The 24015-nt window shown below is 42.3% G+C and overlaps 1 protein-coding gene across 4 annotated transcripts in view; it reads left to right on the top strand.

Annotated features, from left to right (window-relative positions):
- The window catches only part of CACHD1 (cache domain containing 1), a 228849-nt gene that overhangs the window by 140934 nt on the left and 63900 nt on the right, over positions 1-24015 (top strand). For all 4 annotated transcript variants that reach the window (XR_014234715.1, XM_082356506.1, XM_082356505.1 and 1 more), the window contains 4 exons: positions 8484-8610; positions 11411-11555; positions 12422-12638; positions 19611-19760. Coding sequence is in view for 3 of the 4 variants with exons in the window: in XM_082356506.1 (XP_082212632.1) it covers positions 8484-8610; positions 11411-11555; positions 12422-12638; positions 19611-19760 (639 nt within the window). In the remaining variant the exon portion in view is untranslated. The remainder of the gene's footprint in view (positions 1-8483; positions 8611-11410; positions 11556-12421; positions 12639-19610; positions 19761-24015) is intronic.

Here is a 24015-nt window from a genome sequence, read left to right as displayed (position 1 = left end):
ACCTTAGTGAAGGGAAGAATGTAGTCATGATGTGCTATAAGTCAGCCCTGGCTTTCTTAGCTTAACAGCAAATCAGCACATATAAATGTCTCAGGTATAGGGAGACTATATAGAGACAGACTATCCGGATGAATAGTATTATCTACCTGAAACTAACTATGGTGATTTCAAACATGCAATGCACACAAGAAAATCAGTCCATTGTTCCTTGGTACCTCATACACCGCTACATACTTTTGTCTTAGTCTTACCACGGATACCAAGGAAAAATGTTTACTCAATATTATAGATGAGAAACAAGCCTAGCTACCTAAACTAGATAGGATCTATTAACCGACCTACCTAAAGTCAAACAACAAATTGTTGGTATTGATGTGACTAAACATACATGTCCTGACTCCTTGTCTGATGTGCTCATTACAACAGACTGCTTAAGATGAAGGGATTTCTCCCATTACTGTATTCTGCCTAATAACACTTCAGACTCTTGACCAAACCTATAATCTTCTCTCTTCCCACCCAAACCTCCTCCCCAGCCCGTGTTCCATATGTTAGTTAGCAGCAGCTTCATTTTGCTCCTCACCAAAGCTTGAGACCAGACCAACCCTGACTCTATCTCTCTCTCATAACAAGCTTCTCTCAGGTGACAACTTTACCGTAGTTACTGTGGCACACACCAGGGTAATTAAGACAGAATTTCTCCCCTCAGAGAGCTCACAACCTTGTCCTATGTGTGTTGAGGGCACTAGGAATGAGGAGAAAAATCAACAGACAAATATGGTCGTGATGCAGTGCTAAATGCTGTCATGATAAAGGTAAGCCTAGGGCAGTTGACCCAAATTGTGAGGTTGAGTCTTAAAAGACAATAGGAATTAGGTGACTGTGCTTGTGGCAAACACATTTCCCATTTCAGAGTCTGTGAAACGTGCCGACCACTGTGGAGGAGGGAATAAGTAACGGAAAATGAAGGTAGCACTAAGCCAGATTTTAATGGGCCTTGTATATCAGTCTGAGGAGTTTGCTTTGGGTTTGGTTTGGTTTTTGTTTTGATTTGTTTCTTAGCTTGAAGTCAAGCAGCTGACGGACTTTAAGCAGGGCAGGCAAGAGAGCTTTGTGAAGAACGGATAGAAGAGTAGTTAGCCTGGGAAAAGAGAAAACTGGAAGTAGAATAGGTCATCCAAAAGTGGGAGGGGTCTTGGAGAGGGGCCATGGCCTAAGCAAGCATGGCCTCATCCAAGATGAGTGGTTAATGGGATGGCAAGAAGCAGAGAATCCGTGGAGACCACTCTCCACGGCAGAGGAAGTTGAAAGGTCACTGATTGATTGGCAGAGAAAAGGTGAAAGGTTGATTGGCAGAGAAAAGGTGAAAGGTCACTGATAACTTAGGAAGGGGTAGGATTTAGGGAGGGTTCTGCAGATAATAGTTTTTTAAGTTAGAGCAACTTGAAAATATTTATATGCTGAAGACAGAGAGAGAGAAAGTCTAAGAAGCAAGTGAAGCTAAGGAAACGGACAGGACAATGGAGTTTAACATCTTGGTTGAGTTGTCCCAAACCTGGCTGATCATCAGGGTCACCTGAAGTGCTTTGTCAAAAATGTCTATTCTTTGGCCCCCAACCCAGACCTAGTGAATCAGAATGTTGGCTTGGTAAAGCTTGGGAATCTGTAGGCTTCAAAAACTGATGGCGATGATCAGCCAGGCTTGAGAACTCCACCTCTGTTAATTTTCTCTTATTCTTTCCATGAGTGTTTGGAAACTACCTTGACCTTTGGGTCCTCTGGGAATGGTCTCTGAGAAAGGAAGAGGGTAGAGCAGTGGATCCTGTGCTGATTTTGGATTGCCCCAGAAATTTGTTCTGGGTTGTCTGAGCCCATGAGCAAGCTGCCTCAACAGAATCAACTGGACTGGTTGATTTACATGATGTAATTAGCTTAGAATGCACATGATGAACTGCGAGCTTGGAACAGAATCAGAGATTTGTGGATGTCCTCTCCTTAGTATTAGACTAAAGTAAATACAATGAGATGGCTGGCTCAGCTGCCATTAACCTCACTTCGGCAATGGGCTTTAGTGGAAGAATCAGAGGACCTGTGTGGCCTGGATCCTCTTCCAGGCCCAAAGCTTAAGTAACTCCTCCCTTTGAGCCAGAATATCCTTAGCTATAAAATGATAATAACAGTATCACTTTGGTAAACCTCCACATTCTGGTTCTTGCTAGCTGTTAAATACTTGGGGAAAATTAACCTCTATATACTTTGGTTTCCTGAATTATAAATAAAACCCACCTCATAGAGTTGCTGTAAGAATTAACTGAGATAATATAAATAAAAGACCTTGCAAAGTGCCTGGTACGTGGTCAAACACTCAATATGCTTGCCCCTTCTGGAACAACATACACAGTATCCATGAAATATGGCCCCGCCGGAATACGTGGTAAAACGATACTCAGGATGTGAGCAAGGTGTAGGAATTGGAAAGGTGTGATAGGGTATAACGCCAGAAATTTTGTTTGGAGTCCTCAGGATGTTAATTTATTTTACTTCCCTCCAAAAGGATTGCAGTTGCACAGAGTATTACTGAAAGGTGCTACGTAATTTCTGGTCTGTTAGGAAAGTATGTGTGTTTTTGTGTGTCTGCACCTCTGTGTGCTTAGGACAGCTCCTGTATTTTACATTTGGCAAGCTGTGGGAAGTAGATAGCTCTGTGTGCTTTGCTGAGCGGTGTTGGGCTGGGCATCGGGAAGCCCAGAGTTCCTCGAAGTGGGAGCACAGGCTTTCTGTTACAGGACATTTTCCCTTTGTCCCTACCTCCGCTGGATAATGCTATTGAGAAAGTCACAGCCCAAATACAGGCAGTTCATAATCCATCTCTTTCTCATTGGCCTGGTGAGTTAAGCATTAAAGAAGGCAGGCAAGGACTTTGGGGACGTGGTTGGTTTTGTTTTGACTGGAGAGGCCAATGACATAAGAACTAGTCAGATGTAGATGATAAAATTGGAAGGAAAATATTTGGGGACCGTGGAATCTGGGACCCATATGTTAGAATTATCCACAGACAGTTCAGTACAGTGTGTGCAGGCAGATCTTGAGACCCAATAGACAGGAATGCCTAGAAAGAGGAAAGGCACAGATTTTCAGCTGCTTACCTGATGACAGTTTGTCAAAGAAAAAATAAGCCAATGGGTATGGCAAAATTCTTGGTCTTCACATATAATTAGCATAGGACGTATAAGTGAGAAATAGTCAGTTGTTGAAGGGAACGGAGAGGGTTGCCTTTAAAGAACCAGGAGCCATCACAGGGAACTCCACATCCTTTAAAGGCCAACATTAAGTTTTCTCCATCATTCTCATTTAAATGTTTCTTGGTACTGTTTGGACATTTTGCAAAGTATTGAATCACTATTAATAATCTCATAGTACTGACCTACAGCTTCTAAGCGAATAGGAAGTGAGAATGCTCTTCCTTTTTTCTTTCATAAACTTGATAAAAGCTCTTCCTCTCTAGTTGTAAGTCCATGCACTTCCTTCCTATTGACCTTCATTCTTTGCCCTCTTACCACTTTTCTCTGGGCTTCTACAGGATCTTTGGAAACACATTGTCCAAATCTATTACTTTACAGATGAGGAGATTGTGAAATCACATGCATCAGCCAACATCATCATTCACTGATTCACTCAGCAAGTACTGACTGAGTGCTTCCTAAAAACTGGGCTTGTGCCAGGGCCAGGGAATGTGATGAACAAAATTGACTTGGCCCCTGCCCTCCTGGGACTGACAGCTCCTCTGCATGAGAGACACGAAACAAATAGCGGCAGAAATAAATACACCGAACTTAGCAACTTTTGCCATCTATGGCAAAAATTTCCTATGAAGGAACATACTGGATGCTCTGAGGGAGGATAATAATGGAGAGTGGTCAGGGAAGGTCTCTCTGAGAAGGTGAGGAGTTATTCCATTGCAAAAAGATTGGCATATTTACAGAACTAAAAAGAAATAGCTCTCGATGTACAATGTAGTGAGTTGAAAAGGGGAAAGGTGAGGCAGGGGAGTAGGAAGGGACCAGATGGTACAGGGCCTGATGGGGTTGGATTTAATCCTAGGCGTGATTATGTGGGAAACCTTTGAACAGTTTTAAGCAAATCAGTGGTGGGATTTGATTTCCATTTTAGAAAGATGCCTTTGGATACTGGATAGAAAGTTAAACTGAAGGTCAGAGAGCTTGCCAGTCAGAGATGGCACTTTAACCCATGGCTGCTTATTCCCCAGCCCGTCTGATTTACCAGGGTATCCCTTCTAGTTCCTAAGAGCCAACCTGAATTAAGTAAAAAGTGCAAAATAGCCCTGTGCCCGTGTCCAAATGGCTTTCTTATGCCTGCTCAATTTGACAGTGAAAGAAAAAGACACATCAGGCTCACATCTCTAACCAGTTGAGCACCTACAAAATAATTAAGAGGTATCAGCGCTATAGTTTCTCTCTCAAATAAAAACTCCCTTTATTATCTAAAATACACTATTGTTTGACCTCATGCACAGTTCTGAGTGCTGTAATTACCGTCGACTCTACCTTCCAAGCTGTAGCTTGTGTCTCTGCCATTTTCCAGATAGACCAGCCTGTGGGGTCGATGGTAAAGCCCATGACATTGGACTCCCAGCTGGTGTGTGCCAGTTTTAGCAGTTCATCAGTTTGTTTTTTCTCACAAGATTAAATGCTCACTTTAGCCTTATGTCTTATTTCAATTTTGAAATCGTTCCTTAAGGAGTCAAGTGTCTCCTTAATTGTATTTATTTATACTGTATATTTACAAACCGATGCAGCTGATTATTCTGATTGAGAACCATCAACCTGTTTATATATTTATTCTTCCTCTCAAGAAGTACTCAGTGCGTTTTTTATCTATTCATTGCTAATTCATTCAGCATGTATCTATGGACATGTAGAAACACTATAGTGTTCTGGAAAGAGCCAGGACTTTGGAGGCAGACACCTAGGTCAAATCATGACTCTGCCCTTATGACTCTGAACAAGTTAGTTCTTTATCTGTAAAATGGGTATAATAGCAAACTCATAGAGTCTTTATAAAACATCAAACTGTGTATAAAACTAGTTTGTATGCTGCTCAATAAATTTGCACTATTATCAAATCAACTTTATTGAGGAATAATTGACAGCTAATAAACTTTACATGTTTAGCATATACAGTTGACATGTATAGTCCCGTGAAATCATCCGACAAACAGGCTTTTTCTCTCTCCATTTACCTATTTTTGTACTGGTTGCATTGGCAGTAGTGTTGGGAGAAGGGAGTGTTTATCATTTTTAAACATATTTATAATTATGATTGCTCTATATTGATTTATTTAATCATTGCTCTATATTTAATTAATGTTTAATTGGATTTGGCATTAGAGGAAAGTAAGATTTTAGAATTTATCAAACCAAAGTATCAAAACATTCGAGAAATAGTACTTCCATGCAGATCTTCCCAGCCTGTATGCTGCAGATATCACGCAGAGTGTGCACCTTGATGTGAAAAGTACTGGGAATCTCTGCTTCAGGGGTAACAGACGTGGCTCAGATATAGATCTCACCCTCAAGGATCTTTGAGTCTAGGGATGGAGGATCGAACAGTTTCCTGTTAGGACAGTAATTCTAGCTAGAAGGTGGGAAGAGGTAAAATGCTGGAGGATGTCAGAGGGTGTGATGAACTTCTGTCCTGGGGTTCGGGTTCAGCTTCAGTGAGGAAAAAAACATTCACTGCCTCCTTCACGTGTGTCTTGTCTGAGATCGGTGTGCAGAGCAGTTTAGACAGATACAGACCCTGCCCGTTGATAACTTAAAGCCTAGCACTGTGCATCGTGGGCTCACAGGTTGGGCGTCTGCCCAGCTTTTCTTCCCGGACAGCTTCCAGCATTTCTGAGGAAGGAGTGAGCGTGTGGGACCCCAGCCCAAGTGATCCAGTGGTCAGGACGCCTAACTGACTCCTGTGAATGGGGGAAGACCCCTCTGGGTTCTCTGCGTACATAACAGGGCTGTCATCCACCTCCACCTCTAAGTCAGGAGGGGGCCTGCCTGGGGTGCACACCACAATGATAGATTGATGGCTTCTGGGCCCTGGGGTCCTCATTACCATCATAGCTGTCATCTTCTGCTAGTGCTGAATAACAGATGAAATTTAATCAGATACCAAAGGAGTTCTCAGCAGGAGGGTTTGAGGAACCTTGCCCGATACTTAGGCTCTAGTGCTGGAAAGGAACCAGAGCGATCTTTTGTGGGGAGACTAAATGTATCACGCACTATGTGAATTCTGATTTATTTTTAAAACATTCTTGCTCTCATTGGCTCCCCTTCTAATAGTCTCACTGCAGCCTGTTTATTGTTACAGATGTTACTTTTGAATGAGGTCACCGAGCTTTCCTTTCTCCCAAAGGCGGTGTTTGCCTTTTTATTGCTGGGTTGGCAGGGCTGCCTGGAGAAGAGTGCTAATAGGAGATCAAGGTTGAGCTTCAGACTCCCGGGAGACAAGGCGGAGAAAAACCCTCTTCCGTGTTTACACGCACTCACGTCAGCACTGGTCCCCAGAGAGGGAGTGGTCGCCTGAGTCCAGGTGATGACCTGGATAAGGCTGGCTGGCAGAGTGGAGAGAGGGGATAGGCGTTGTGGTCATACACTGGCTTGACTCCCTTCTTGTCCGCTGTGAAACCTCAAGCGAGTCAACAACCCTCTCTCAGCCTGTTTCCTCCTCTGTAACTTGGGGTTAATAAGTGTTGACTCCTAGGATTTGTGTGAGGCTACAGTGTGCTGTATGTAGCTCCTGGGTGTGTGTTGGGCAGGGTAACTGCTGAACATTTTTGAAGGCCTCCACATTTTACACAGCGTGGTTGGAGGACCACTGCCCAAACCGGGCTTGCCGCTGACGTTCGCAAATTCGCATTGATTGAACACACCCACACGTTCTTTTATGGATGTCTGTGGCTGCTTTCGCACCACAAGGCAGTGTTGGGTAGTTGGAACAGAGACCATATGGTCTGCAGAGCCAGAATCACTGACCACCTGGCCCTTTACAGAAGCTTGCTGACCCCCAAGCCAGACTAAAGGATGGCCATGTGTTGGGGACTTCCCTGGTAGTCCAGTGGTTAAGACTCCACACTTCCACCGCAGGGGGTCGGATCCCTGGTCGGAGGACTAAGATTTCCACATGCTGCAAGGTGCAGCCAAAGGGAAAAAAAAAAAAAAAAAAAGAATGGCTCTGTGGCATTCAGAGCTTCATATATATATTTTTGCCAAATACACCTCATGCTTTCTTGTTTTGCTCCATTTCCCTCTATGTGATTCTTCTGATGTATTGCTTTTTACAGGAGGGCTTGTTTTCTGCTCATCTTTGTATATCTTGCAACATGTAAAGCAGTACCCTACACATAGTAGCGTGCAATACATAAATGAGGTGGTGTGGAGCAGAGTGAAGGGGCATCAGAGAAGAGAGAAAGACTTCATGGAGTTTTGGGGACAATATTGCACACAGTAAGGTGGCTGCCAGCCCAGCTGCAAACCAGTGGCAGGGATGCAGTACACTTAGGAAGGGAGGCAACACCAACTGATGTGAAGAACACGGGACCAGATTTGAATCCCAGCTCAGCCAGTTCCTGACAAGGCCTCAGCCAATTTGCTTAAGCTCTGTAAGCATATTTTCTCAACTCCAAAGTAGGGAATAATAATACCAGCTTCTGCTTTGTGACCACCTAGAGGGGTGGGATAGGGAGGGTGGGAGGGAGACGCAAGGGGGAGGAGATATGGGGATATATGTATATGTATAGCTGGTTCACTTTGCTATAAAGCAGAAACTAACACACCATTGTAAAGCAATTATACTCCAATAAAGATGTTAAAAAAATAATGATACCACCTTCATCCTAGGGTTGTTTTATGGATTAAATGAGATAACGTGAGGGAAGGCCTCTATTCCAGTGCTGCCATGTTGGAATCATTCTGTAAGCTATTCCTGAATGATTATGGTTCTCATTTTTCAAGTACTATGATGCTGTTTCCCTCATTGTGAAGTGAACAAGGTCAAGGTCACAGGTCTAGTCCCTCGGGAGACTAGCCTATTAATATTACTGTTTTCCACAGTTAGAGAACATACCCCAAGCCAGCAAGTATACACTGGCTTAACAGGGACCAGCCCAGTGAGGAGAGAGATTAATGCAAATGAATCATTTATGCTGGAAAAATAATCCACGACATATAGTGTCACCATACAATGTTAAGAGCGATTGCTTCACTTGACTGAAACATTCATTACATTTTCTATTCATGGGGTATTTTTTTAAGGGACAGAAAGAAAATGTTTAGTAGAAAATTTACAGCCTTATACCTACTGGGATTTCTTCATAGTACAAACCATTTATGCAAAACAGATGCCTGAGGCACAGTGCCTGCGTGCACCTGTGGATTTGTCGGTTATATGTCTTTTTCCCACTCCTCCAGTTCTTGCAGACAACCTGAAATCCAACCCTGGAATTAAGTGGCAGTATTTCAGTTCAGAAGAAGGAATTTTCACTGTTTTCCCAGCACACAAGTTCCGGTGTAAGGGCAGCTATGAGCATCGCAGTAGGTACGTTGACTTGCTTGCCAAAGTTTTAATTACTGCTTAAGAGTAATCTGTATAAAATATAGACTCCCCATTCATACACACAGCTCTGCCTCCAAACTGTGGTTTCAGAAACTTATCCTGAAATGATTTCATTATTTAACATATGTGGGTGTAGAAATGCCTGGGAAGGCAAATGATGAAGCCTGGAACTTTTTCAGAACTATCTAACAAGCCAAGTAAAACAAGGTATTTACTAAGAAATAAAAAATTTTGAAGCACCCAGTCTGTTTTGAGTTTCAGACACCTTCGTTGAGAGACAAATGATAATACCTTCTCTCAAGGGGAGCGCTAGAAGACTTTATAGCATATCTCAGAATAGAGTTTGTGATTCTCAGCTTTCCTTTCTGTGATAACATGCTTGGCCATCCTTTTGAAATTTACATGCAAATCTCAGCTACTAGAAGTTTGAAGGTTGTCCAGAAAACACTGGATCGAGGATCCTTAATATGCTGCTTTTCTCAGGAAATGACTTGAGATGCTACCACTTAGCTAGAAGGGCGGTAATGGTGAGATAAGTTGTATGACAACACTCATCAATTTACAGAACCCCTTAGGCAAAGATACTTCCCTTTTGAATCCCCACAGTTTCCCTTTTGCAGTGTTAGATGTTTGATGCCAGAACTTCTGGAACTAGTGCAAGATGCCTGCTTTTCATGCCACGTTTTTTGAGACTAAACCACCATTTTAGCTTCTTTCCATCTTTGTTTTAAATTATATCTATTCACTAAACTTATTGTGATAATCACTTCATGATGTATGTAAGTCAAATCATTATGCTGTACACCTTAAACTTATACTGTGCTGTATGTCAATTACATCTCAATACAACTGGAAGAAAAAAATAAATAAATCGTATCTAAAATTTTCCCCAAGGAAAATACTACTTCTGTGCTCTTCCTAGAGGGACATTTGTATCATTTGTATGGTTTCTTCCGTTCCCTCCCTAGACAGCATGGTGAAGACTTGAGCATCTTGGAGACTGTTCCAGAATCCGTGACCTTGGTTTCTAGTCTGGCTCATCTCTCAGGAGAGGCCAAAGACACCATAAACCATCTAATTCTCATTTACTTCTAAGAAGATAGATTAGATGGCATTCTGCTTTTAATGAATCACCTGTGAGGGATGGTCCAAAAGGAAAAGCAGCACCTTGTCACAAATCAACATTCACCTACACTCGGGAGGTTTCACGAATCTCTACCCTAAATATGCATTAAATCAATCCTCAAGCCCCTGTTCCCTTGACTAAGTAATCTGAGTTCCTCTCCTCGTAGATTGCTGTCGCCGTCTCTTGACCTGTCCTCTCACCTCTGAGGCCTTTGCAGGGTCTCCACATCCTTTGAAGTGTGGAGTGGGTTTGCAGAACATATCAGAAGGAGCCAATCACACTATGAGGACCGCCCCAGATTGTACATATAATGCTGCTATTTATGTATCCCAGTGAAGCAGTTTTTAACAATTTATTGTGACAGTGTGAACACATATTCTGCTCTTCATTTATGTTGAGTTGAATTGGAAAGGAGGGGGTATGTCATTTAAAAAAAAAAAAATCTACTCACCTAGCTTGGAGGACTTAAAAGTTCAGTATTCGACATGGTTGTCAGTGTTGGGATAGACAGATTTCCTTATTTTCTGTTGCCTCTTTCGCTTCTGTAGCCACCGCTCTTGGGTTTTGTTTATCCAATTTCCCTACTTGGCTGAATGGTATTGACTAGTGAAAATATAGTAGTGCTTTAGTATTAATGTAGGACTTTTGGCTTGAGAACAATTAGTGTAAACTTGGCCCAATTTTGAGCTTTTTTGGTACTTTGTCTGTATTTCTTAATTTGTGCCCAGGCTTTTGTGACTCAACTGGCATCTAACATTTCACAGAAAACTCTAGTGTTTTAGGGGTGTCGATAAAGGAGAGAATTCTCTCGAGGCTGATTTGCTCTCTTAAGCTCCCTCTAATTTGTTCCAGCTTTAAAACTGTGAATAGAGACCTCATTAAGCCTCTTCTCGCAAACCTGCCTGCACCACACGTTAGCAGAAGGCTGCTTTGCTGGGAGGCACTTCTCCTTTGGCGTTCCCCCCACCTCCACCCCCTCTCCCCTCCACCCCCTTTGCTTAATGTTGGCAAACAAAAACCTGGCAAGAAGAGTGGCTATCACTGGCTTGGACAAATCTGATGGCACAGTTTTAAATGCTCGGATAAGGGGTCTTTTGGTGGCTGACCTGTGTAAATTGTTTCAGTACAGAAAGGAAAAGGGCCCTCCTAGCAGTGGCTTTTGTCTGGGGAGAGAGAAACCAGACCAGCTATTCAAAGCTGCTCAATGTGCTCACAGATGACAGGCTGCCTCGGTTTTAGCCAAGCCCCACTCTTAAATCTGCAGAGGACCCTGCACTGGCCGGTGGACTTTTTTCTCCCTGTTATTCTGTCTCTGCCCCCTGGGGGGCCACCAGTTCCATTTCCAGGGAGGGTGGACTTTCACATATGCTGAAAAAGCCAGCCTTCCAAAGGCTTTGCTTCTTAAATCCTTCTCCCGGTTGCTTTAATCTTTGGAAGGCAGAAGTCACCAATCCCTGTTCTGCAGACACATGAGGTGTTGTTTTCAGTGCACCAGAATAGTTTCTTGTTCCACGCTGGTCTCTCCATCCTTGTGCCAAACCCCCAGAAACACAGGGAGGCCAGCGTGCCTGCCCATCTGTAGCACTCACAGCTGTGTTAGGTTGAGGCCTTTACTGTAAACCAGGACTGACCCCAGAGAGCTTCTCCCCCTTCTAGACCTATCTACGTCTCCACTGTCCGGCCGCAGTCAAAGCACATAGTAGTGATCCTGGACCACGGGGCTTCCGTCACAGACACCCAGCTTCAGATTGCCAAGGACGCTGCCCAGGTCATCCTCAGCGCCATCGATGAACACGATAAGGTGATGATGACCCCAGTGACCCCCCCCCCATTGGCATTGGGTCTTTCTTGAATACCTTTTTTAAAGTACGTTATGTTTTATGATATGTATTTTTCAATCCACCTTTAAAAATGACTTTGAGAAAAGAGAGTGCTGTAGTTTTTATTCTAGTATTTAAGGAAGCAGCTGCCAACCCTGGTTCCAAATCTCTTTATAAAACCATCCCCACCAAACTGAGTCTTGCACTTCCTTAATGGCCCCTGCCTAGACTTCTAATTAGCTGTGACTTTCACACTGGATATTATAGGAAGGAGGAACAGGGCTAGGGCTTGGACACTGGTGGATGACTTGTCTTTATCTCAAGATTGATGGGAGGGAAGGGAGAAAAGAAGGCTGCTAGAGGTTTACTAATCTCTAGGACACCTCAGAGATAGGCGTGTTTACAACTAATGATAATCTATTGCCTGTAGACATTTTCTGCTTCATCATTTTGACTTTTCCACCTCCTAAGGTTTTACTCACTAATCTAGTTGTTTAAAACACGCACCCTATGCCTTTACCCTCACCGCCACCTCCAGTAGGAGAATCCAGACGATTAGTACTTGCCAAGATTTTTCTGTGTGCGAAATACTGTTTTTAATGTTCTAGATGAACACCGTACTGCTGACTTCATCTTGGAACAAAAGCCAAATTCTAGGGTCCCTGTCCCTTACCAATCCTTAACTAATCTTCTTCAAATTTGATAGGTTGATGCCTCTAGGCATTTCTTTTTAAACTCTCCGAAACTGTTCTGTAGGACTTGTCACTTTTGGCGCTCTTCTGAAATGCAGAAAACCTTTCCCTGGCAGAATAACAGGGTTTGTTTGTCTGTTTGTTTTCCCCTCCAGATCTCCATGCTGACTGTGGCAGACACCGTCAGGACTTGCTCACTTGACCAGTGCTATAAGACATTCCTGTCTCCAGCCACCAGTGAGACAAAAAGGAAAATGTCCACCTTCGTCAGCAGCGTCAAGTCTTTGGACAGCCCTACCCAGCACGCGGTGGGATTTCAAAAGGCATTTCAGCTGATTCGAAGCACAAACAATAGCACCAAGTTCCAAGCAAGTAAGTGCCTTTGCTCACTAATAAATTAGTTGCTCATAAACTAACAGATAAAGGATGGCAATAGAAATATATTGTAAATTGATCACATAACTATGTCTAGAGGGATTTTTTTCTACATTGACGGGATAAAAATTTCTTGTGTTGTCATAATGGTCATCTAATACTAGGATCTTACTAGATTTTCTCATCTTTTCCAATCAAAGGTACTCAAGTCTGCACGATTTCTTTACTCCCTGAGCCTCTTCTTCCTGCCCCTTTATTAGGAACATATCCCCGTTTATTTCCCAGGAGAATATCCACATCCTTTTTGATGCTAATTGTCAGCCTCGCGTCCTCAGTGACTTAGAGTGGCTGTCTGCTTGTGCGCATGTGCTCAGAAAGGGGGCAGCCGGAATTCTTGCCTTGATCCTTCCTTCTTCTAACCAGCTGTCATTTAGATGAGCACAGCCCTTCAAATGTACAAAGGCACTCTAATTTAATTTTCATGTATTAAAGAAAATCTGGAATTAGGATGCATGCTAAAGTAAAGGGAAGGATATTTGAAATAAGATACATGCTTTGAAACTACTGAAAGGAATCTATGTCGTTTTCTCTTTTATATTCGAAAATCTGTTTGTAGGTTGTTTTTTTCAATGAATGTATCCTATTGAGATAAATTTAAAGAATATATTTTCAAGCTCTTCAGTGTGTCTGCATTAAAACTAAGACAACGTTGATAAATGCACAACTTAGTGCCTGGCACATGATGGGCCCTTGAAAGACAGAAGCTACTGTAATTATTACAACAAATGATGGTAGATGGTGTATCAGTTTTATGTTTCTGTGTATTGTTATCTCACAGTTTCTTATCTCACAGTTTCCGTGGGTCAGGAGTCCATGTGTTGCTGAGCTGCTTCTCTGTTTAGGACTGCACAAGGCTGCGTTCTAGGTGTCAGCCAAGTCTGTGGATTCATTGAGGGTCAGAGTCCTCTTCCAGGCTCAATGGTTGGCAGAATTCATTTCTTTGCAATTGTGAAACTCATGTCTACTTGTTTCTTCAAGGCCAGGAGGAGAGCATCTTTTCTTCAAGCCCCTGACTTCGGGGAAGGCTTGGACCCTCTTTTAAAGGGCTTGTCTAACCTAATCAGGCTTACTCTCCCTTTTGATTTAAACAGATTACTCTCCCTCATGGTTAACTTATTAAGATCTTAATTATGTCTGCAGAATCCCTCCATCTTTGCCAAATATATAGCACAGTCACAAGAATGATATCCCATCACCTTAGCCATATTCTATTGGCCAGAAGCAAATTACTGGTCATGCCCACACTCAAGAGGAGGGAGTCATACAAGGGTGGGGGTCACTGGGGTCATCTTAGAATTTTGCCTGCCAGCCTTGGCAAGCACCAGCTATCCACAGGCCAATATTACAGGATGGCTGAGTGTGAAGTTGTCCATAGTTCAGTAAGGCCAAAGGATAAGGCTGACCTCTCAAGTATTCAAGATAAATTGGCTAGTTGGTCAATGCCATTCACCTGTGGATGCCATTTACCAGCTGCCATCCGGCTGTCAGCATTCCTCACCAGATGTGCTCTTTTTACTTGATTCTTCAGTCATCAAACCATCTTTAGAGGTGAAGTCCAATTTCGATGATTATTACACTGCTTAAGTAATGGAGAGAAATGTTATACTGGCAGCAGCCAGCCAGGCAGTGAGTGTGTCAGGTGAGCTCGAGGTAAGGTAATGAGGATTGTTTGGGGAGCACAGGAAGCTAGAGGGCGCATGCTCCATCAAGAAGGCAGTTGCTCTTCTGTTCAGCCTCTCGCTGCCTTGCGGGAATGCCTCTCCAGTGTTGCCAGATCTTCTGTTTTAAGAGAAGCCAGAAATCTGGATTTTTATGTGAAACCTCTTCATTTTCAAATGTTGTCATTTGTTCCAGCTTTAAAACTGTGAATAGAGACCTCATTAAACCTCTTCTTACAAACCTTCCTGCCCTGCACATTAGCAGAAGACTGCTTTGACAGGAAACGTTTCTCCTTTGGGTTTTGGGGGGGTTTTCTTAATGTTGTCGAGCAAAAACATGGAAAGAAGAGTGACCATCACAGATTTGGACACATTTTGATGTCTTCTTTCTAAATGCTCAGAGGAGTCTTTTTTAGGCCGAGTAAGATGTTTCTAAAGTTTAGCTCAGAGGCCTCCACTTTACAACTTCTACTGGCAGTTCAAAGAAAAAAGAACCCGAATTAGATTGCGTAAAGAAACACGTAAGGAGGGCTTCCCTGGTGGCGCAGTGGTTAAGAATCCGCCTGCCAATGCAGGGGACACGGGTTCGAGCCCTGGTCCGGGAAGATCCCACATGTTGCAGAGCAACTAAGCCCGTGCGCCACAACTACTGAGCTTGCACTCTAGAGCCCATGAGCCACAACTACTGAGCCCGTGAGCCACAACTACTGAGGCTCACGTGCCTAGAGCCTGTGCTCTGCAACAAGAGAAGCCACCGCAATGAGAAGCCTACGCACTGCAACGAAGAGTAGCCCCCGCTGGCCGCAACTAGAGAAAAGCCCTCGCGCAGCAATGAAGACCCAACGCAGCCAAAAATAAATAAATAAATTAATTAAATAAAATTAAAAAAAGAAAGAAAGAAAGAAACACGTAAGGAATTAGTATTACCCAGTTTATTAAGGAGAGGTTTGAGCTGCTCTCCAGCAATGTTGCACAGTAGTTAAGTATGTGCGTTTTGAATTTCAACCAATGTATGCTCAAATTCCTACTCTGAAATTTTTCTAAGCTTGTGTGAATTATTTGATTTCTCCAGGTCTGGTTTCCCCATCTGCAAACTGGGAGTGATAATAAGATCCAGGGCTCCATCATAAATATTAAATAAATATTAGCTGTGGTTATTATGATATACTGTTTCCTTCAAGACTTCTAGCTCTGGGAACTTCCCTGGCAGTCCAGTGGTTAAAGACTACGCCTTCCAATGCAGGGGGTGTGGGTTCAGTCCCTGGCTGGGGAGCAAAGATCCCACATGCCTTGTGGCCAAAAAACCAAAACATAAAAAACGGAAGCAATATTGTAACAAATTCAATAAAGACTTTAAAAATGGTCCACATTAAAAAAAAAAAATATATATATATATATATATAAAAGACTTCTAGCTCTGGCTAAAGGAGAGCAGATACCCTAGACGTCCTAAGTTGACCCCAAGCCCAAAGACGGTCAAGGACCATTAGTAACCTTGGCTACAGCATGGTGAGGGGTCTATGTACTCCTCTTAGGAGCTTGTACTCTATATCATTACTTGTGTTCACTCCACAGGCAATTATTTAGCATCTACTGTATACCTGGCACTGTTTGAAGGCCATGGGATAGGATTATTCCAATGAGCCTACCCTGTAGGGTTATTGTAAGGATTAGTCTATGAATGAAAGTAAAGTATCTGCCCCACATTGGTGGTCATATGAACAAAAGCCACATGGCATATATCATGGTGGCTTTGTGCTAATTTGCTTTGTACTAATCAGAAAATCTAAAACTTTTATCCAGTGCTGGCTCTTTTTCAGTCCCATGGTAGATCTGTAACTGATACCATCGACACATTTGGATTGTTTGTTCTGGGTTTGTCTGGGGGGTAACTGGTTAAGGAGGGTCATTTTGTAGCAGAAGGAATAAGATGGTTAGGAGTGGGAATCTAATGGCATGGGCAAAGCCCAAATTTGAGTTGTTCTTCCCCCTTTGATATTGACCCCAAGGAATGCTGTTGGCTTAGACAGGGACTTGTCAAATGGAGAGGGTTGCATTTTCTTCCAGGTACATGCTATGTCTTTGCCCTGCCCCAAATCCCTATAATTACTCATCCCTAACATTACTAGGCTTAATGTTCCCATGAGCGACTAGAGAGGGGATATCCTAGTAAGTAAAAAAATAAATCAGACCAAATTTGGCAGGTCTGATATCTAAAAATAGAAAAATAACTCAATTTTGCCTAAGGAGAGGGCAGGAGTAGAGTCAGGGGCTGGGCAGAGACAGTGAGGATGCTTGCAGAGTGTATGTCTTATTGTTGGGACAGAAAGAAAATACACTTGGCGACCAAAGGAGCTGCAGGCTGCAGGCCCTTCTGGTTTTCCAGTTGTGGACCTGTGCCTAAAACCGGCTCTCAGTGACAGCGTGTTTTATCCAGAATCATAAAGCCAAGTAAAAAAATTCAAGAGTGCATTTTAGGTCAGTCTTACAGGTGTCCAGGAATTTATCACACATAAATGACAAACCACAGGGCGATGGTTTGCTAGCTTCATGGTATATCTGTATTCCACCTGCTAGGGTCAAGTAGTATTTTCTTCCAGTCTGAAGCTTAAGTGAGCTGTTTAGCATCCTAAAAAAAATAATTTACAGGACTGTATTTACAACACTGGAAAAAGATTGACATCTAGTTTAAGACAGGGATATTCCCTAGCTTATGATATTTTTTTACATCAGCTTTCATATCTTAATTTCTGATGAATAAATATGTAATTTAAATTTGCAGTTAATATTTATTAGAGAATTGTTCAAGCATCAAAATTAGCTTTAAGACTTGCTTATATATTAAGTCTTAGTAGTAATTATTCAATTCTGCATAATAAAGGATGTTTCAGTGTCTAAAATGGAAATTTACAAACGGAAGAAAATTCTGTCATTGTACCCTCATAGTTGTTAGGATAATTTTTTTAATTATCTATTCCTGGGTAATAAATTACCCAACAGTCACTGGCTTAAGGCAATAAACATTTATTATCTCAGTGTCTGTAGGTCAGAAATCTGGGCACAGTATGGTTGGGTGCCTCTGGCTAAAGGTATCTCATGAGGTTGCAGTTAAACTGTTGTCCACAGCTGCTGTCATCTCATAGTTCAACTTGAGAAAGATCTGCTTCTAAGTTCACTGACGAGGTTGCTGGCAGATTCGATTCTGAAGGCCTCAGTACCTTGCCTCTCCATGGGATAGCTCACAACATGCTCTCTGGCTTCCCCGAGAGAGAGCACACAGGTGGAAGCCACTGTCTTTCTGTAACCTAATCCATCTCTTGACACCCTGTGACCTCTGCTGCATTCTGTTCACAAGAAGCCGGTCATTAAATCTAGTCCACATTCAAAGGGAGACCACACAGGGATGTGAATATCAGGAAGTGAGATCATTGGGGGACCAACCTGGAGGTTGCCTACCCCAGTAACCATGAAGCAATCTCAGATAAATGACAACCATAAGAATCTGAAGAACTAAGCATATAGCATATCAATCATTATTTCTCAATAAAAAGGTAAATGTCTGTGTAGGTTGTCTTAAAAATAGATATTGAATCAGGGAATCTCAGATTAAAAAGACAGTATAAAAATCCAGCTGGCTTACTTCCCTTCCTCCATTAAAGCCATCATTCAGCCTCTGCATCTTTAGTGGTAGGAAATGCACCACTTTTATTTTTGAGTAAATCCACTTGAAATAAGTTTTCACCCTGAGCTAAAATGACTTCCCAATCATTAGCCCTGGTTGGAGAGTCGTTTTACTCTAGAGTCATAGGTGCCACTTCAGGCCAATGCGAGGGTTTCGTTTTTGTTTTGTTTGTGTTGAGGTTTCTTTCTTTTCTCTTTTATTCTCTATTTACCATCACCCTTTGGCTTTCACTCTTTTTTTAGACTATAATTGACCCTTTTTTTTTTAATGTTCTTTTTTTTTTTACATTTAATTTTTTATTATTTATTTATTTTTTGGCTACGTTGGGTCTTTGTTGCTGCGTGCGGGCTTTCTCTAGTTGTGGCGAGCGGGGGCTACTCTTTGTTGCGGTGCACGGGCTTCTCATTGCAGTGGCTTCTCTTGTGGAGCACAGGCTCTAGGTGCACGGGCCTCAGTAGTTGCAGCCTGCGAGCTCAGTAGTTGTGGCTTGCAGGCTTAGTTGCTCCGTGGCACGTGGGGTCTTCCTGGACCAGGGATCGAACCTGTGGCCCCTGCATTGGCAGGCAGATTCTTAACCACTGCACCACCAGGGAAGTCTGGCTTTCACTCTTAAATTAACCAGTTGATCCTCACAGCAACCCTGTGAAATAAATACTGTCATTATCCCCATTTTGTTGTAGATAAGGACATTTAGGTGTAGAAAGGTTAGGAAATCTGCCTAAAACAACCCAGACACAGCTTGGAAGTGGCACAGCTGGGATGTGAACACAAGCAACCTGGCTCCTATGTCCATGCTTTTATTACTCTCCTACACTGATGAGTTTTAAAACAAAAATGTTTTTGGCACTACCTGGCCTAGAGACAGATAACCTTACATGTCTCAGGAGTCCCTGGCAGAACCACCATTTTAAAGCCTAGTCCTGGGACTTTCCTGGTGGTCCAGTGGTTAAGACTCCACGCTACCAATGCAGGGGGCCTGGGTTCGATCTCTGGTCAGGGAACTAGATCCCACATGCCACAACTAAAAGATCCTGCATGCCACAACTAAAGATCCCACGTACCTCAATGAAGATCCCTCATGCAGCAACAAAGAGTCCGTGTGCTGCAACTAAGACCCGACGGAGCCAAACAAATAAAAATAAATAATTTTTTTTTTTTAAAAGCCTAATCCCCCCAAAAATGTGTGTTCCTGGGGAAGAACTTGAGACACTAAGGAAAAGGTAAATCAGGTTCTGAATCCTCCATTTCAGAAGGCAGGAAAGATGTCCGTTTAGGATGGCTAAATTACCACAACCGTAGATGCCTAAAGGAACACAACTTCTTTGATCTGGTAAACTCATTAGGAACATCTCCTTACCTGACACTGGGTAAATGAGGCCTCGTGGCCCACCATGGCCAGGATGAAAGGGCAGCGGAGGCAGGAAGACAAAGGCCTGGCATCAGGTGGGCGGGAGTAGGAACAGTGGACCGGGCAGGTCCTCAAGGCAGGAAAGCCCAGTGGAAGAGAAACTGAGTAGCTGCCTTTAGCCAGACTCCGATGTAACATTCAGTTTGCATGTTTTTGTTTAGATACAGACATGGTCATCATTTACCTGTCTGCTGGCATTACATCAAAGGACTCTTCAGAAGAAGATAAAAAGGCGACTCTCCGTGTCATCAGTGAAGAAAATAGCTTTCTAAACAACTCCGTAATGATTCTCACCTATGCCCTCATGAACGGTAGGTAGTGTTTCGAGATTCTTTTCTTTCAGATGAAAGTTCTGTCTAAGTGCATGCTGCTTTCAAAAAAAATAACGAAGAACCATCTCAGGGTGCTTTGATGAAGGGTATAAGAAGCAGATTCCTTCCCAAGCCCGTCTTTCTCTACCTCCCATGGGTACTCAGGGTGTGTGTTAGGATGTCCCTGTCTCTCCGTCTCTCTCTCTCCGGCCAGCTGCTCATTTCTAAACCGTCACCAGTTATGTGGTCTTGCACAGGATTCTGTACAGCTCCATTTTTTTCACTTCTCCTCATATTCTTGGATTTTGATACTGCATAGAGGTTATTAACTCATCTCATTGATTTAAGAGCAGGAAGCTGAAGTACTGACCTAGATTCTTCTGTATAACCAGGACTGTGAATATCACATTTCCCTGCAGAATCACTACCTGGAGCCTCTTGTGACACTTTCTCCACCTCCCCTTCCTTAGCTGTGTCATTGGAGATGAGAATTATCTACTTGACAGGGTTATTGTGAAGACTAACCCCAACGTACAGTAGGCACCCAGGATGGTGCCAGGCACTTGCTAGGTGCTCATTAAGGTTGATCGTGTTGCTATTAAATCAGACAGTGTGTGAGAGGGTTTAGTAAACTAGCAAATCTGAGGAAATACTCATTATTTTTCCTTCAGCAGTTTAACCATCCTCCAGTCTGATGAAAGCCCAATTTTCCAGCCTCTCTGCTGTGTCATGTCCCACACCTGTTAATACACAGCTCTTTGTCCTCTTCTTTGGGTCCCTTTTCCTCAGTGTTCAAAGTGGCCCCATTCTCTGGTTTTTAAGAGAGCATGTCTTGATCCAGCAGCCCTTCCCACCTATGGGCTTTTATCTCCCCTCTCCACTTTCAGATTTCCATGCAGAACCAGGTGGCTTTAGGGACACTGGTTCTCATTTTTTAATGGTATAAGGATATATATTAGAGACTCATTTTTTAAATGCAGACTCCCAGGCAGTATCTACAGATTTGTACTCAGACCCTCTTAGATGGGGTCCAGGAATCTGTGTTTCGGCCAGCATGATTTTTTTGCAGATATTTTTCTGGACTGCATACACATGGAAGAACACAGGGGCTGGTATCTAGAGGCTCTCAGTTTCAGTCTCCATTTGCTAGCCATGTGGCTTATGGCAAATTACATAATCTCTTGAGGGCCTCAGTTTTATCTGTAAAATGAAAAGAACAAAGTCTTCATAGGATTGCTGTGATAATAAATGTACAAGATATGTTGTGTTTACTGAGCATGTACCATATACAACATAGTGCACTGAGGTCTTAGAGCTGTAGTACACAAAATCTCTGTCTTCAAGAAGCCCTTGACCCAGTGGAGAAGACAGACAAGGCAGATGAATTAAATGCAATAGTACAGGCGTAAGGAAACATAAAAGGAAGTGATCGTGTCTTTTCCATTCAATTTGAAGGTCTGCCCAGGCAGATACTGAGTAAAGAAATTTTCTTGCTGTCACCCATCTCTTCACTGTTCCTAGATCTTCCCACTGGAGTATCTTGTGCTCTTGCTGTGCCCCTGATAATTCCATTCTTTGAAACTTCTGGTTACTTCCCTCTAACTATTCTCATCTTTTCTCTTTCTCCCCTTAATCTAGCCGGACATATGTCCTCATTGCAAGTTTTCCACCTCTCTGAGAGATATCTCTGAACATTGTTCGTGAGGGTTGACACATTCCCTTAACTCTGTCAATTCAAATAGGGAAGCAGAGCCACTATGAAAATTTTGGTACAACAAATTTATTATCAGAATAAGAGTGTATATTGTTGGTGGGAATATAAATTGGTACAGCCACTATGGAAAACAATATGCAAGTTCCTTAAATAACTAAGACTTGAGCTACCATATGATCTAGCAATCCCACTCCTAGGTTTATATCTGGAAAAGACAAAAACTCTAATTCAAAAAGATACATGCACCCCAATGTTCACAGCAGCGCTATTTATAGTAGCCAAGACATGGAAGCAACCCAAGTGCCCATCAACCGATGATTAGTTTAAGAAGATGTGGTGTAATATATATGGAATCTAAAAAAAAAAAACAAACAAAAGGTTCTGAAGAACCTAGGGGCAGGACAGGAATAAAGACGCAGACATAGAGAATGGACTTGAGGACACAGAGAGGGGGAAGGGTAAGCTGGGACAAAGTGAGAGAGTGGCATGGACATATATACACTACCAAATGTAAAATAGCTAGCTAGTGGGAAGCAGCTGCATAGCACAGGGAGATCAGCTCGGTGCTTTGTGACCACCTAGAGGGGTGGGATAGGGAGGGTGGAAGGGAGACGCAAGAGGGAGGAGATATGGGGATATATGTATATGTATAGCTGATTCACTTTATACAGCAGAAACTAACACACCATTGTAAAGCAATTATACTCCAATAAAGATGTTTAAAAAAAAAAGATTTGGTGTATATATACAATGGAATATTTCTCAGCCATAAAAAAGAATGAAATATTGTCATTTGCAGCAACATGGATGAACCTAGAGAATATTATACTGAGTGAAGTAGTCAGACAAAGAAAGACAAATATGAGATCACTTACTTACGTGTGGAATCTTAAAAAATACAAAATTATACATATATATTATGTATTATATATATAATACATATCTATATATAAACAGAAACAGACTCACAGACATAGAAAACACACCAAAGGGGAAAGGGCTTAGGGGGAGGGATAAATTAGGAGTATGGGATTAACAAATAGAAACTACTATACATCAAATAGATAAGCAACAAGGATTTACTGTATAACACAGGGAACTATATTCATTATCTTATAATGGAAAATAATCTGAAAAATATATATGTATATAACTGAATCACTTTGCTGTACCCCTGAAACCAGCACAATATTGTAAATAAACTATACTCCAATTAAAAAAAAGAAGAGTGTACACAATTATGGGGGGACACTGGAAGAGTAAAGATGCAAAAAGAGGAATTGACAACTCAAAGGTTATTAACCAGCTGTGGTCTGGGTGAACAAGTTGGAACTTGCAGGGATTTCTGGAGGCTAGGAACACTGACGACTGCTTAGGAGGTCTGGTGTAGAAGTCTATGAGAGGTTGTTGGCTCTTCATGGCTGCTACCCCTGTGAATTCTCAGTGAAGCATCTGGAGTGGGGTTGCCCTTGGTGAGTATGCCAGCAGTTGGGAAAGGGAACTGAACACACAGCAGAAGAGTGAGACGAACTGCAATATTCTGGTTCCTCTATGTCTGTCTCTTAACATCTCTCTCTTCACCTCTTAAATCTTACAACACTTCACTTTTGGCCACCTTTAACCTGGATGCATAGAAGAAAGGGGATTGTGGGAAATGTAGTTTCCAGCATGACCACATTGATGATGGAATAATCCAGTCTGCCACCCTACTGACTCTACTGCCACCCCTGCATAACATTTCATGATGGAGTGACATAAAAAAATGGAGTGACATAAAGTAACCCAGTCTTTGATATCCTGTACTGTGCTTCTTTGTCCAGTAGATGTTCCTGTTTGTTACTTTTCTTGTACATTTGGAAAGAGCCGTGCAGTGCATGACAAAGAAAGGAAATGTATTTATTGCCTTGAAGTTGTCTCCTTTTATCATTCACCCCTGTGAGTTTATCAAGGGTGTAAGATCAGGGATCAATCACATCTTTTCTGTTGTCTTTTACTCCGGACATGGGAGGTGAGTGTCTTTTACCACTCACCTCCCATGTCAATTCTGTGTCAAGCAAAGGCAACCATAATCTGACTCAGACTTTCCTTTAGCATTGTCTGAGTGGAGCAAAATCCAAATTATTTACATACAGCGTGTGAAGAAAGAAATCATATCCATTAGATCTTGCCGTGACTTTAGAAATGGACTTCCAAGGCTAGAAGTATATATACTTCCTATTTAGAAAAGATAAAGTCACTTAAGGTAGGTGAACCATGAACTCTTCAGATTTTTTAATGACTAAGCAGTTCAAGAACATGAGGCAAAACCTTTTTAAAGCTCATTGGTAGAATCTCAGTAGTGACTGAAATCATTTGAATTTGTTTACAATGGTACCCATATGGGACCAGTTACTAATCCTTTTGACTGTGTTCCAACAATAGCAAACCAAAATTTTTAAAAAGGTTTATTAAATTTATTTTTGTGCTATAGATTACAGATGTTGTAGAACAATTCAGCCCAGTATGCCTGAATCTTTTACAAAAGTTTTAAAACTCTAAACA

The sequence above is a fragment of the Balaenoptera borealis genome (genome assembly GCF_965194805.1).
Source record: "Balaenoptera borealis genome assembly, chromosome: 1".
NCBI classification, from domain to species: Eukaryota; Metazoa; Chordata; class Mammalia; order Artiodactyla; family Balaenopteridae; genus Balaenoptera; species Balaenoptera borealis.
Note: the sequence above shows the minus strand (reverse complement) of the source record. Positions and strands in the feature narration are given on the sequence as shown.